At 35.5% G+C, this 15,038-nt stretch overlaps 1 protein-coding gene across 10 annotated transcripts in view; it reads right to left on the bottom strand.

The window, feature by feature from the left end:
• The window catches only part of ATRX (ATRX chromatin remodeler), a 236,322-nt gene that overhangs the window by 68,011 nt on the left and 153,273 nt on the right, over positions 1–15,038 (bottom strand). For all 10 annotated transcript variants that reach the window (XM_036439867.2, XM_036439869.2, XM_036439876.2 and 7 more), the window contains 3 exons: positions 5,503–5,633; positions 4,909–4,997; positions 4,612–4,784 (listed from right to left, as the gene is read on the bottom strand). In XM_036439867.2, coding sequence (XP_036295760.1) covers positions 4,612–4,784; positions 4,909–4,997; positions 5,503–5,633 — 393 coding nt within the window. The remainder of the gene's footprint in view (positions 1–4,611; positions 4,785–4,908; positions 4,998–5,502; positions 5,634–15,038) is intronic.

Below are 15,038 nucleotides of genomic sequence, written 5' to 3'. Positions count from 1 at the left end.
AATTCTAGCAAACATTTATCCCAGAATCCTCATATCATATTAACTTTATTTGCACACTAACTTTGACTATAAAAGTTGTAAGAAGAAAGTTACACAAAATAATCTATTAAAGTTCTAAACATAAACAATTCAATGCAAAATGAGGAATGAGGTTTAACCTGTTTATTGCCCAATTGCTTTTTAATGTTAAGTATTTTACATTTTTATATATTTCTGCTATAAAGTATTTTACATATCCAAAAATGTATGTAAACAGCCATGTTCCCATATCTCACTTTTATCCAATTGTAACACTTGTTAAATCTGTTTCTGATGCACCTGAAGTCTAATATGTGACCCTAGCCAATCACATTCTTCTTTTCCTCCCTCCTTTTGGAGAGGTAACTAAAACCTTAAAGTTTATGTTTATCACTTCTGTGTATGTTTAATATTTTCACTATATCTGTATCCCTACATTGTACACTATTATGTTTTTAAACTACAGCAGGTCCTTGAATAATGTTGTTTTGTTATAATATTGACAAGATGCTACAAGAACTTAATGCTTGTTTACATCTATTTGCCTAGGGTAAAATTGGTTTCATTATGCATCATTTTGCTTAAAGTCACAAAACCACCCTAGCTGGTTTGGTTCAGTGGATAGAGCATCAGCCTGTGGACCGAAGGGTCCCACGTTCGATTCTGATCAAGGACACATACTTCGGTTGCAGGCTACTCCCTGTCCCAGGCACTGGTCAGGGCTTGTTTAGGAGGCAACTAATCGATGTGGTTCTCTCACAAAAATATTTCTCTCTCTTTTCCACTCTCTCTAAGTCAATGAAAAAATATCCTCAGGTAAGGATTAAAACAAAAACTCCAAACCATTCAAGTTACAAAACCTATGAAATAACTGCAATGAACGTTCAATGGTGTTGTATTTTCCCAGAATGTTGTCTGCCAGCATAAAATTATGTTTATAATTTTTTAATTATCACTATAAAGATATTTATTTTATAGTCTTTATAAAATAGTTCTATTATCTGAAGTTCTTAAGAATCAAATCATGCTGTTTGTTTTGTGTGTTAACTTTCATCAGGTAGCATATCATTAAAATAGTGAGTAGTACTAGTAGAATGGTAAGCTCCATGAATGCATTTTGTTCACTGATATGCTAAGGCTGCTCAACCGCTGGCTATAATGTGCACTGATCACCAGAGGGCAGAGAGTTGACCAGTCGACCAGTTGCTATGACGTGCACTGACCACCAGGAGGAAGATGCTCTGACCAGTAGGTGAGCTTGCTGCTGGGGTCTGGCCCATTGGGATTGAGTGAGACAGGCCAAGCACCCCCTAGAGCTCTCCCGTGGTCCCTCCCTGGCTGGCCAACCTCCCATATCCCTCCCCAGCCACAATAGTACACTGGTATGGTCCCTCAGCCTGGCCTGCACCCTCTCACAATCTGGGACCCCTTGGGGGCTGTCAGAGAGCCAGTTTTGACCCTATCCCACAGGCCAGGCCAAGGTACCTAACTGATGCACAAATTAGTGCACCAGGCCTCTTGTATCATATAATACTGGTAATAATATGGTCCTATATTGCCGAAGCCGGTTTGGCTCAGTGGTAGAGCATCGGTCTGTGGACTGAAAGGTCCCGGGTTCGACTCCAGTCAGGGGCATGTACATTGGTTGCGGGCACATCCCCAGTAGGGGGTGTGCAAGAGGCAGCTGGTAGATGTTTCTCTCTCCTCGACGTTTCTAGCTCTCTATCTCTCTCCCTTCCTCTCTGTAAAAAATCAATAAAATATATTTTTAAAAAAGATATGGTCCTATATCACATACAAGGATCCTATCGCAAAAGTTGATATCCATACAATAAATTATATAGATTTTAAAATGTACTCTAAAAATACCAAGATAATTAATAAACTGAATATTTTAATTACACAGCAAATTTCACATCATAAAACTGTCCTTCTAAAACAATGTTGAAACACAGAATGAGTGATGCTGTAAGGTAAACTAAAATGACTTATTCAAGATTCTGCTTCTCAGAAAATTCAAAAATCTTCTGTAAATGAATTAAACACCAACTCTTTGAAATAAAAATGAAATATGCCCTACCCAGTTTGGCTCAATAGATAGAGCAGTGGCCTGTGGACTCAAGCGTCCTGGGTTCAAATCTGGTCAAGGGCACATGCCCAGGTTGCAGGTTCAGTCCCCAGTAAGGGGCGTGCTAGAGGCAGCCAATCAATGATTCTCTCTCATCATTAATGTTTATATCTTCCCTCTCCCTTCCTTTCTGAAATCAATAAAAATACATATTAAGAAATAAAATAATAATGAAATATGCAGTGAGAATCATATCATAGTTCAATTATAGCTATGTACTTACTTAATATCCATTTCAAATTCCAGGTGCAACATTTTCGCCCTGTAATACTTCCTACTTAGTGTGTTTTTATATTTACTGTAAGGAAGCAAATTTTTTTAAAATATATATTTTATTGATTTTTTTACAGAGGACGGGAGCGAGAGAAAGAGTTAGAACATCGATAAGAGAGAAACATCAATCAGATGCCTCTTGCACATCCCCTATTGGGGATGTGCCTGCAACCATGGTACGTGCCCTTGACCAGAATTGAACCTGGGACCCTTCAGTCTGCAGGCCAATGCTCTATCCACTAAGCCAAACTTAAGTTTTTAAATTAAAATTTTAAAAACTTAAAATTAAGTTTTTAAAAAGTTATAATACCAGCTATATATGTTCATATACTATGATCTACTCAGCCTTCTATGGAGTTAATCTAGATCTACAGAACAAAAATAAAATTTTATCATCTATTTGTTTTGAAAAATGTTTCTGATAAATTATAAGTGTAGCAGATGCAAAAAAAATTAAAATACATCATATATGAATGACATGTATTTGAATGCACACAGCTAAAATTAAACAAAGACCCTAGACAAGTAGTCAGTTTGTCATTTGGAACCCAGAGCCTTCCCTGTCTACTTTTAAGTTTACAACATGTAGCCACCTATATTTTGCCCCAGTTCTTTCCAACCTTTTCACATTATGGCTTAAATGAAAAGCAATCATAGTCACATAGTACACCAGGAAAAATGGAAAAATCTACTCATTTATGGACATAACTTAGCTGCCTCAGACCCCACCTATACTTCTAAGTGATGAAGGAATCAATACCTCAGCATACTTCTATGTAGCCCATTTACAGTAAAGAATGAGACATACTGGCAAGTCTTACTCTCTCTGATCTCTTAACTTTAAGTTATGAGAAACATTTTAACAAGTAAATTTTAAGAAAATAATTCCCAGGAACACATAAACTCTAAGCTATTCCTTTATAATTGTGAGATGAGAGACTGCGGGTAACTTTAAGTAAAAAGGCAGATTGGGAGAGCAAAGGAAGAGATAACAGAAGCTTCCTGTTACCTTAAATTAAACTATAAATATTCCTTTAATATTCTTAGAAAAAAATATTCTGTAAATGTAATTGGAAGTTGAATGCTGAAAACAAACTGCCTTTATGGAATAACAAGAGAGAAAAAAAACAAGGAGGGGAATTTTGTAGTTTAATTTTTACTATTTCCCTGATTTCTAAGAGAAGACAGAGTCTGTGGTTAGGCTGCCATCTGTCTATTCGAAAGAGGAACTACTGAAAAGAGAAATGTTTATCAAGGTATTGCAGGCCTGAGACCAGCTAAGCTTATTTGAGTAAAGGATCATTCACCTATTTAGCACCTACGGTATATCTCTCTTTAGTTCATAGTCAACATCTTTGTTCCATAACTTCCAAACACCAACTATTTAGAGTTATTTACACTTTTCTGTCTTTAGATATTTGATATTTCAAATATTCAGATATTTGTTCCCAGCTTTAGAGCAGACACCCAGTCAGGCTGTACCAGGAGAATATGGAGCCTCAATACTAATTCTTTAAAGGTAGGTAACAGGTAAAGACAACTCAAGCCTTTGGGAGTTCAGTCAAAACCTTCCCTGTCTATATACTCATGCACAAGAGAAAAAAAAGCAAAAGAGGTGACACAAACTGTACATGGCACAGAAGAAACCTAAAGTACACAACAATTACAATTTTTTAAGAGTTACAAAAGAAAAAGACTAAACCATTAAAAATAATTTCACTATATAAAATCAATTACAATGATACTTGATTCCTTGAAATTCTTCCAGCTATATATACATAGTTAAGAGAAATTACCATGTTGGTTCTGAGATTGAATGTATCTAGGTCAGAATTCAACTTCTACCAATTATTTATAAAAATAAAAATATAAACAACATTGCAAGGCTGCGCAAGAAGCTAACATATGAAATAAAAGTAATAAAGAGTTTATATTTATACATGTAAATAAACAATACTTTTTCTTTCCTATGAAATATCAGAAAGAGCAAAAGGCTTGCTTTTATTTAAAAAGTTATCAGATATTTATTATTATTCTGTGTTCTATGATTATTCTACATGCTTACCAATTGAGAAAAGACATGCCTCTGGCCAACAAGACGGGATGATTAATAACTGAAAAAAAGTACTGACATGATAATGACATATTTCTGAACAATGTTCCATGATAAAGGCAGCATTCATTAGACTTACTTTCGTCCGTCTTTATAGAAACCGAGGGATTGTTTCCTGTTTCATCCACATTTCCTTCACCACCTCCTCGAGATCTTGAATTCCACACTTTAATTACTTCAACATCATTGTCACTGCCACTTCCACTTGAGCTACTATCTTTTTTCCCCTTTTTCCCTTTTGTTTTCTTCTTTCTGAAAAAGAACAAATTCAAACTAATAGAAAAGTATTGTAAACATATAACTGCCAATTATGTGAACAATCTGTAAATAGGGAGTTTTAATGTGTCAACACGAGGCACAAAAGTATTCAATTTACTTTGAATAATCATCGGAGCTTAAACTCATGGACGATTCGTCAGAATCTGAAGCTATAAATTCATCCATGCTGTCTTCATCAAAATATCCCTAGGGAAAAAAGACGAATGTTTTAATAGTTTATTTCAACTTACATTGGAAATTATAATGATGTTCCTTTATTTCTTAAGAATAAGTTGATTTTTCTAATTCATGAACGAAAGAACTATCATGAATTAGAAAAAATAAAGGAGACATAACAGATATGACTACTAAATGCAATGTGAGGTCTTAGATTGATCATAAAAAAGAAAAAAGTACAAAAACTAAGAAAATCCAATTGAATCCTGTTGTTCAGTTAAAACTCAATGTTAATGTCTTACTTTTGATCACTTTGGTATGGTTATGAGAAATGTTAGGATTAACATTTAATATTCACATTATAATAATAATGCATTCAAATAGGAATTAACTGGAAATAAAATACATGAATTATTATACCACAAATCAAAAGAAAATTCAAATATACAGTAAGTGTATACATATCAACTTTTCTCTAAAATTATTCTGCTTCTAACAGATACCTTTTATATAATTCTTAGGTTACTTGATTTACCTTATTTTCTTTACTAATGTAGTCCAGCTGTAAACACCAAGGATGAGTCCAGATTCTACTTAACATCTGAAAATCTTGGAAAAGTTTTGCACCTGCTTTTCCTCTTCCACCTTCACTACTATTACCTACACCTGATCAAAAGAAAAATAGTCAATGTTAAGATATAAGAAGATAAATTTTAACATAGTTGTTTCTAAAATAGAGGTTTTAACTTGATCTGTTCCATGAACTCCTTTGGCAGTGTTTACAAAGTTTTCAATTACATAAAATAAATAGGATTGAAAAAGAAATCCATTATATAGAAATTATCAAAATACTAAAAAAATGTGATATCATATTATGTGTAATTAAATAAAAAATAAAGCAGCAAGTCTAACAATTATATGAAAAGTAGAAGTATTAATAAAGGTAAATAATTTTGAGATATCATTAATATACATAAATATATCTGATTTATAATAATAACAAAGTCAGTTATCAATAATACTACTGTGGTTTGCTGCATACCTTTGAAACTGGAAAAAATGCTACACTTTTGTTGGAGGGTAGTGAAAACTAAAAAGGAATTTTTCTTATTCAGGTTCATAGACCTCTAAATTCTATCCACTGAACTCTATATTACAAACTCTTGTTTTTATTTTTATTTTTTAATAATAATTTTCTTTTTAATTACAGTGAACATACAATAATATTAGTTTCAGGTGTACAACATAATTATTAAACATTTACATAACTTACTAAGTGATCAGTCTGGTAAGTCTAGTACCCATCTGACAACATACACATTACAATATGATTGACTATATTTCCTATGATGTATTGATATACCTATGACAGTTTTTATAACTGGAAATTTCTGTATCTTAATCCCTAAACCTTTTTCATGAATCTCCCCAACCAACTACCATTTGGTGATCATCAGTTTGTTCACTGAATATATCAGTCCATTTCTGTTTTGTTTGTTCACTTGTTTAGGTTTGTTTTTTTTTTAGATTCCTCATAAGTAAAATCATATGGTATCCATCTTTCTCTGTCCAAATTCTTTTACTTAGCATAATACCCTCTAGGTCCATCCATGCTGTCACAAATGGCAAGATTTCATTTTTTTATTGCTAAGTAATTTTCGATGGTAGGTATGTATGAATGTGTGTGTGTAAATATCTTCTTTCTAAGTTCATCTATTGATTCCACACATATGTTGTTTCCATATCATGACTATTGTAAACAATGTTGCAATGAATACAGGAGTGCATATATCTTTTCAAATTAGTAATTGTTTTCTTAAAAGAAATACCAGAAAGTGGAATTGCTGGGTCATATGGTAGTTGTACTTTTAAATTTTGAGGACCCTGCATACTGTTTTCCATAGTTTCTGTACCAATTAACAATGCCACTGCCTGGCCAGCATGGCTCAGTGGTTGAGTGTCTAACTATGAACCAGAAGGTCATGGTCAGGGCACATGTGGTTGGCGGGCTTGATCATCAGAGTGGGATGTGCAGAAGGCACCCAATCAATGATTTTTTTTCCCCCTTATCATTGATGTTTCTATCTCTCCATCTCTCTTCTTCTCTAAAATCAATAAAATATATTTTATAAAAAATAATGCCACCAAAAGTGCACAAGTTTTCCCTTTTCTCCATATTCTTATAGCACTTGCTGTTTGTTGACTTTTTGATAAGATATATTTTTACAGGTCTGAGGGGATAACTGGTTTTTATTTGCATTTCTCTGATGCTTAGTTTTGTTATCTTTTCATATGTCTGCTGGCAACTAAATTGCCTCTTAGGAGAAATGTCTACCCATGTCCTCTGCCCTTTTTATTTTTCTAATTCTCACCAGACGATTTTTTCCCATTGATTCTTAGAGAAAGTGGAAGTGAGGGGAAGAGACAGAGAGAAATATCGATGTGAGACACATTGATTGGTTGCATCCCACATGATCCCCAATCAAGGCCTGGGATCATGCCCTTGACCAGAATCAAACTCAGGATCTTATATCAGCAGGCCAACACTTAATCCAATGAGCCAAACTGGCTAGGGCTCTTCTGCCTATTTTTAAATAGAACTCTTTGTTTTTTCAGTTGAGATGCATGAGTTCTTTATATATTTTGAATAATAAAACCTTCTCCATTATATCAATGGTAAATCTCTTTTCTCATTCACGAGGCTGTCTCTGCGTTTTGCTGATAGCTTCATTCTCCATGTAGAAGCTTTTAAGTTTGATGTAGAGCCATTTGTTTAGTTTTGCTTTTATTGACCTTCCCCAAGAAGACATACAGAAAAAGATACTGATTGCTAAGATAAACTTCAGAGAACTCAGTGCCTATGTTTTCTTATAGGAGTTTTATGGTTTCGGATGTTACATTTAAGACTCTAATTAACTTTGACTTTATTTTTGTATATGGTATAATTTGTCCAGTTTCATTTTTTGGCATGGATCTGGTCCAGTTTTCCCAACTATGCTTTTACAGAGACTATCATTTTGCCATTATATAATCTCTCATTTGCCATACATCAATTCACCAAGGAAAACACACAGAAATCTCTCACATTTCTGCACACTAACAGCCAATGATCAGAAAGAGATATTAAGAAAAGGATGTCATATACAATTTTATCAAAAAGAATAAACTAGGAATAAATTTATTCAGTGAGGTGAAAAACATATAAGCTGAAAACTCTAAGACATTGAAAAAAAATAAAGAGGACACAAATAAATAGAAGGAAATAGTGTTCATGTATTGGAAACATCAATATTAAAATGTACATAACACCCAAAGCAATTTAATGGCTCAATGCAATTGCTATCTAATTCCAATGATATTGTTTCCAGAACTAGAAGAAAATCTAAAATTTACATAAAATCACAAAAGACCCCGAACAGAAAGCAATCATTTAAAAAAAAATTTTAATATCTTAACTCAGTTTACTGGGATGACATTGACTTTTGAAAATTTTTACTATTGAAAGTATCACATGTCTCCTTTTTCTTCACATTGACCCCCTCCAACCCACTCCTGACCCTTGCCCCAGGAATTCATCATACTATACTAGTAGTCTGTGTCCATGGCTTATGAATATATTCATTCCAGTTCTTAAGTTAATCTCTTCTGACCCATCCCATCTTCCCTCTTAGATTCCACAGTGTGTTCTATGCTCCTATGTCTCAGGATATATTCAACAGTTTATTTTGTTCATTAGATTCCACATACGAGTGCAATCATGTGACACTTGTTTTTCGCTGGCTGGCTTATTTCAATTACCATACTACTCCACAGGTCCCCCCACTCTGTCTCAAAAGGTAAGAGGTCCTTCTTTTTTACTGCTGCATAGTACTCCATTTGGGGTAAATGTATATTTTTTTATCCATTCATCTGCTGATGGGCACTTGGACTGATTCTAGATCTTAGTTATTGTAAATTACCCTGCTATGAACGTAGGGATACATACTAGGTGTACCAGTTAATAATGCGAACTTTTTTCAATAGATAGACTTACACATATGTTGATATACACTGAGTGGCCAAATTATTATGATCTCTGAATGCATAATAATCTGGCCACTCAGTGTGTGTGTGTGTGTGTGTGTGTGTGTGTGTATTGGAGGCCTGGTGCATGAATTTGAGCATCAGTGGGGTCCTGCCAGCCTGGCCAGTGGGAAGGGACACTGGCAGTTGGCCAGCCTGCTTGCTGGTCAAGGGGACAATTTGCATATTAGCCTTTTATTATACAGGATATACACTAAGTGACCAGATTATTATACGATCAGAGATCATAATAATCTGGACACTGTACTGACAAAACAGCTTACATGTCAAATTTGCTGAAGGTGTTAACATCTTCTATATCTTTATGCTTTAAAATGTCAAACTTTGTGCCAAAGAAAAAGCATTTGCAGGAAGTTTTAATTCATTATTTTGAAGAAAAGTGCTGCTGAATACTTCGGGAAGCTTATGGTGAACATGCTCCATCTCAAGATACTTGTGAACGCTAGTTAAATGCTTTAAAAGTGATAATTTTGATGTGCAAGACAAACAACGTCCAGGTCAACCGAAAAAGTTTGAAAACCAACCATTACAAGCATTATTAGATGAAGATGTGTGTTAAAATCAAAAACAACTTGCAGAAAGATTAAACATTGCTCAACAAACAATTTCTGATAATTTACAAGCACTGGGAAAGACTTTACAGGAAGGAAAATGGGTGCTACATCAACTGAACGAAAGACAAATGGAAAACCGAAAAGTAATCAGTAAAATGTTGCTTCACGGGCATGAAAGCAAGTTTTTTGGATCAAATTGTGACTGGCGATGAAAAGTGGATTTATTTTGAGAATCCTAAATGCACAAGATCATGGGTTGATCCAGGTAAATCATCAACATTGACTGTGTGTTTGGTGGAATCAGGAAGGTGTGGTGTATTTTGAGCTTCTAAAACCAGGTGAAACCATTAATACTGATTGGCTACCGACAACAAGTAATCAATTTGAACCACACTTTGATCGTGAAATGACTAGAATGTTCCAGAAGACTCAGCAAAGCAATTTTGGCTTGTGATAACTCACCATCACACACTTTAAAACCAGTTAAAGACATGTTAGAAGATCTTGCTTGGGAAGTATTAACCCACCCTCTGTATTTTGCTCCTTCATATTATCACTTTTTCCAATAGATGGCACATGCACTTTCTGAGCAGCACTTCAAAAGGTACAAAGAAGTGGAAAATTGGGTCTCTGAATTGTTTGCCTCAAAACAAGAAAAGTTCTATTGGGACGGTATCCACAAATTACCTGAAAGATGGGTGAAATGTGTAGCTAGCGATGGACATTACATTGAATGAAGCACTTTTGATGTTTCTCTTGAAATTATCATGTTTTCTTTTATTACAAAAACCTGTCATTATTAACCGGTACACCTAGTATATTGTATCTGATAGGTATTTAGGGATTCCTAGGATATAGTCCTAGAAATGGGCAAATGGCAGTTCCATATTTGATTTTTTTAGGAACCTCCCTATTGTTTTCCATAATGGCTGCACCAGTCTGCATTCCCGCCAGCAGTGTACTAGGGTTCTCTTTTCTCCATATCCTCACCAGCACTTGTCATTTGTAGATTTCTTAATGGTAGCCATTCTAAAAGATGTGAGGTAATAACCTATTATCATTTTTATTTGCATTTCTCTGACTTTGAACATTTTTTCTCATCCATCTGTATGACCACTTTGCCCATTTAGGTATTTTTTTTAATTGGATTGTCTTCCTTTTTTAAGTTGTATGAGATTCTTATATATTTTGGATATTAACACTTTATCAGATGTATCACTGCTAAATATGCTCTCCCATACAATGGGCTTTGTATTATGTTGAGGTCTGATTAAAACTCTGCAAAGTGGGAATAGAGTAATCAAAAAGGGTGCTGGATTTTGTTCAATGCTTTTTCTGCATCTTTTGATTGATCATGTGCTTTTTATCTTTCAATCTGTTTATGTGATGTATCATGTTTATGGATTTTTTAATATTATATGAGCCTTTCATTGCTGGAATAACTCCCACTCAGTCATGATGAATTACCATTGTAATATAGTGCTGGATCCAATTTACTAATATTTTGTTGAGGACTGTAGCATCTATGTTCATCAAGGATATTGACCTATAATTCCCTTTCTTTGTAGTGCCGTTACCTGATTTTGGAATTAGGATAAAGCTGGCCTCATGAAAAGAGCTTGGAAGTGTTCCGTGCTCTTGGGTTTTTAGGATCGGTTTTAGGTTCTTATTTGAATGTTTGGTAATACTCCTTGGAGAAGCCATCCAGACCACAGCTTTTGTTTGCTGAGTTGTTGTTTTTTTAATAACTGTTTCGATTTCAGTTTTTAGTGGCCTATTCAGGTTTTCTGATTCTTTTTTATTAATTTTTAGAAGATTGTATTATTCTACAAATTTGTCCATACTACCCACCTTGTTAACATAAAGTTTGTTCATAGTATTTTCTTACAGTCCTTTGTATTTCTTTGGGGTCAGTTGTTACTTCATTGATTTCACTTCTGATTTTATTAATTTGTGTCCCCACCCATCTTGTTTATCTTTTCAAAGAACCAGCTCTTGGTTTCATTGATTTCTTTTTGCATTGTTTTTTTAGTCTCCATGTCATTTATTTCTACTGTAATGTTTACTATTTACTTCCTTTACTTACTTGGAGCTTTTCTTGTTATTCTATATCTTTACATTGTAAGAGTTAATTTATTATTAATTTTTCTTATTTTCTGAGGCAGGCCTATAGCGTTATGACCTTCCTTCTCAGGAATGCTTTTGCTGTGTCCAAGAGATTGTGGGTTATTGTCAAATAGGTTTTTAATATCTTGCTCTCTCTCTCTTCTTCTAGCACCCCCATAATGCAAATATTGGTATGCTTGAAGTTGTCACAGAGATTTTTTACACTATCTTCATATTTTGGGGTTCTTTTTTCTTTATACTCTTCTGGTTGGGTGTTTTTTGCTTCCTCATATTTGAAATTGTTGATTTTATTCTCAAGATCCTCTAATGTTCAATCCCTATATATTATTCTTTGTCAGTCAGTGTTTGCTTAATTTCTGACTGGTCCTTTTCAATATATTTTTGGCATTCTTACTAAGGTCCTTGAAAGTCTCACTAAGTCCTTGGAGGTCACAAGAAGATTCTTGAGTAAACTTATAACTGTGGTTTTGAATTATATACCCAGTAGTTTGATTTCTTCCATTTATTTCATTTCTGACATGTTTCTTTGTCTCCTCATTTTGGCTACATCCCTGAGTTTGTTTATATGTATTGGGTAGAGCTGTTATGTCTCCTTGAGTTGGTAGAGTGGCCTTGTGTAATAGCTGTCCTATAGAGCCCAGTGGCTTAGCCTCCCCAGTCACTCTAGGTGTGCCCCTTTGTGGGCTCAGTGCACAGTCTTGTTATAGTTGAAACGTGAATGGTGTTGGTGTCCCTGGGAGGAAGTGACTTCCAAGCCAATTGGCTGTGAGGACTAGCTGCTACTACTGTGGGAGTGCTGCTGTGCAGGACACCCCTGTGGAGCAGGACTTGCTTCAGTGGGGCTTTGGTCCTCACTGAGTCTGCCCTGTGAGTATGTAGATTATGATGTGTAGAGTTGTAATTTCACATAATCTGACACTGACCATTCACCGGCTCTTGGGTCTGCAGGGAGCTACAGAGAGATCTGTAGATTTATCCTTGTTTGTATTCAATTTGGAAGTGCCCAGGTGTGGCCATGCTGTTAAGCAAGGCAGGCTGGTGCTGATGGTGCCAAGTCTTGGGCCTTTTATTGATAGGTTTTGGGCTCCCTGACCTAGCTGTAGCTTGTTTGAGAGAGTTTAGCAAGGTCTGAAGTCTGAGCAATGACAGGCCATCCATATGCAGAAGCCACTGCACATAGGTTAGACGAAGCTGCAAATTGGAAGGGGCAGGGTCTCAGAGAATCACCAGAAAGGAGCAAACAGAAGTGGCTGTCAGTCATCCCTGACACAGATGAGGTCCCAGCATAGGAACAATGACGCCTGTGAGCACCTTTGACTGGGAGATAGCCACCCCAGAGTTACTGCTCCAGTGCGAGGCAATCCAGATCCTCTTTGTATGTATCTGTGTTCCCCAGAGCCTCACCCTGAAGAAGCTGAACCTTGTAAGCTCAGTTTGTATGCCAGGCCTTTAAGAGGATCAGCTGGGTCTCTAGCAACCTCCGAGTCACTGAGCCCCAATCCCCACTAGTTTTTACAGCCCATAGTTACAGGGCCTACTTTTCCCAGCTCTGGGAGCCTGGGCTGGGGATCTAATGTGAGGCTGGGACCCCTTGCTCCTCTTGGGGGGCTACGAAGAGACAGTCTCTTTACCAGTTAAAAAAAAAATGGTACACTTGGGTTTTAGTTCAGCCCATTTGGTGCCTCTGCCCCTCCTACCAATTTCAATGTGCTTTCTTATTTACTTCTCTAGTTGTAGGACTTCCATTCAGCCAGCTTTCAGGCCATTATGGATGATGGATATTCTGTATTTTAGTTGTAATTTTGATGTGGTGGTGGCAGGCGGAGAGTAAAAGCAGTTAACAATGCCACCATCTTTTTCTCTGCCTGATATTTCAAAATTGTTGAAATTGTACAGACTTGTTTTGTTTCCTAACATGTGGCAGAGTCTATCTTTCAGTATGACCAATATGTATTTGATAAGAATGTATGTTCTGCATCCTTGGGGTGCAATATTGTGTAAATGTCAATTAAATCCATCTGATTCAGTGTGTCATTTAGTTAGAGTCACTATTTCCTTGTTTATATTTTGTCTGGAAGATCTATACAGTAAAATCAGTGGTGCGAAAGTCTCCTAAAATGACTGTATTGCTGTAGATCTCTCCCTTAAAGTCCTCCAGAATTTGTACTATATATTTTGGTGCTCCTATATTGGGTGAATATATGTTTACCAGGGTTATATCTTAGATCTATCCCTTTAGTATTATGTAGTGTGACCTTTATTGTCTCTTGTTACAGCCTTCATTTTGATGTCTCTTTTGTCAGATATGAATATTGCTACCCCAGATTTCCGTTTTCATTTGATGAGAAAAAATTTTTCCATCCCTTCATTTTCATCCTGTGTGTTTTGTTCTGAGGTGGGTATCTTGTAGATATCCTATATTTGGGTCATATTTTTGTATCCATTCAGCTACCCTATGTCTCTTGATTGGAGCATTTAATCCCTATACATTTAAGGTTTTTTCTGATAGGTACTTATTGCCATTTTAATTCTTTATGCCTATGTTTATCTCTATATATTTCTTACTATTATTACAGCAGTACTTTTTGTTTTGTTTTGTTTTGTTTTGTTTTGTTTTGTTTTGAATGCTGGTTTTGTAGTGATAAACTCCTTTAGCCTTTTCTTGTCTGGGAAGCTCTTTAGTTAATGATAGCCTTGCTGGTTAAAGTTTGTTTTCAAATTCTTGGTTTCATTATCTTGAATACTTCATGCCATTCCCTTCTGGCTGTAGAGTTTCTGATGAAACGTGAGCTAACAGACTTTTGGGAACTCCTTTGTAGATAACAAATTGTTTTTTTCTTGTTGCCTTTCAGATTCTCTGTCTCTAATTTTTGGCATTTTATTTATGACGTGTCTGGGTTTGGGCCTATTTGGGTTCTTCTTGCTTGGGACTCTCTGTGCCTCATGAACTTGTATGACTTTTTCCTTCACCAAGTTAGGGATGTTATTTTGCCATTATTACTTCAAACAGAATCTCTATCCCTTCCTCACTTTCTTCCCCTTCTGGTACTCCAATGTAGTGTATATTGTTATTTTTCATGTTGTGCCACATCTCCCTTAACCGGTCCTACTTTTTAATTGTTTTTGATTTTTGGTTTCTCTGATTAATTTTTTTTCTACCCTCTCTTCTAATTCACTGATTCAATTCTTGGCTTCCCCTAATCTCCTATGTATTCCTTCCAATGCATTCTTTATTATAGCTATATCGTTCTTCGTTTCTGACAGGTCATTTTTTATCATTTCTATATAATTTCTCATATGCTGCTGA

Source organism: Pipistrellus kuhlii, unplaced genomic scaffold, assembly GCF_014108245.1.
Source record: "Pipistrellus kuhlii isolate mPipKuh1 unplaced genomic scaffold, mPipKuh1.p scaffold_m20_p_16, whole genome shotgun sequence".
NCBI classification, from domain to species: Eukaryota; Metazoa; Chordata; class Mammalia; order Chiroptera; family Vespertilionidae; genus Pipistrellus; species Pipistrellus kuhlii.
The sequence above is the reverse complement of the archived record's forward strand: the minus strand, read 5'-3'. Positions and strand labels throughout refer to the sequence as shown.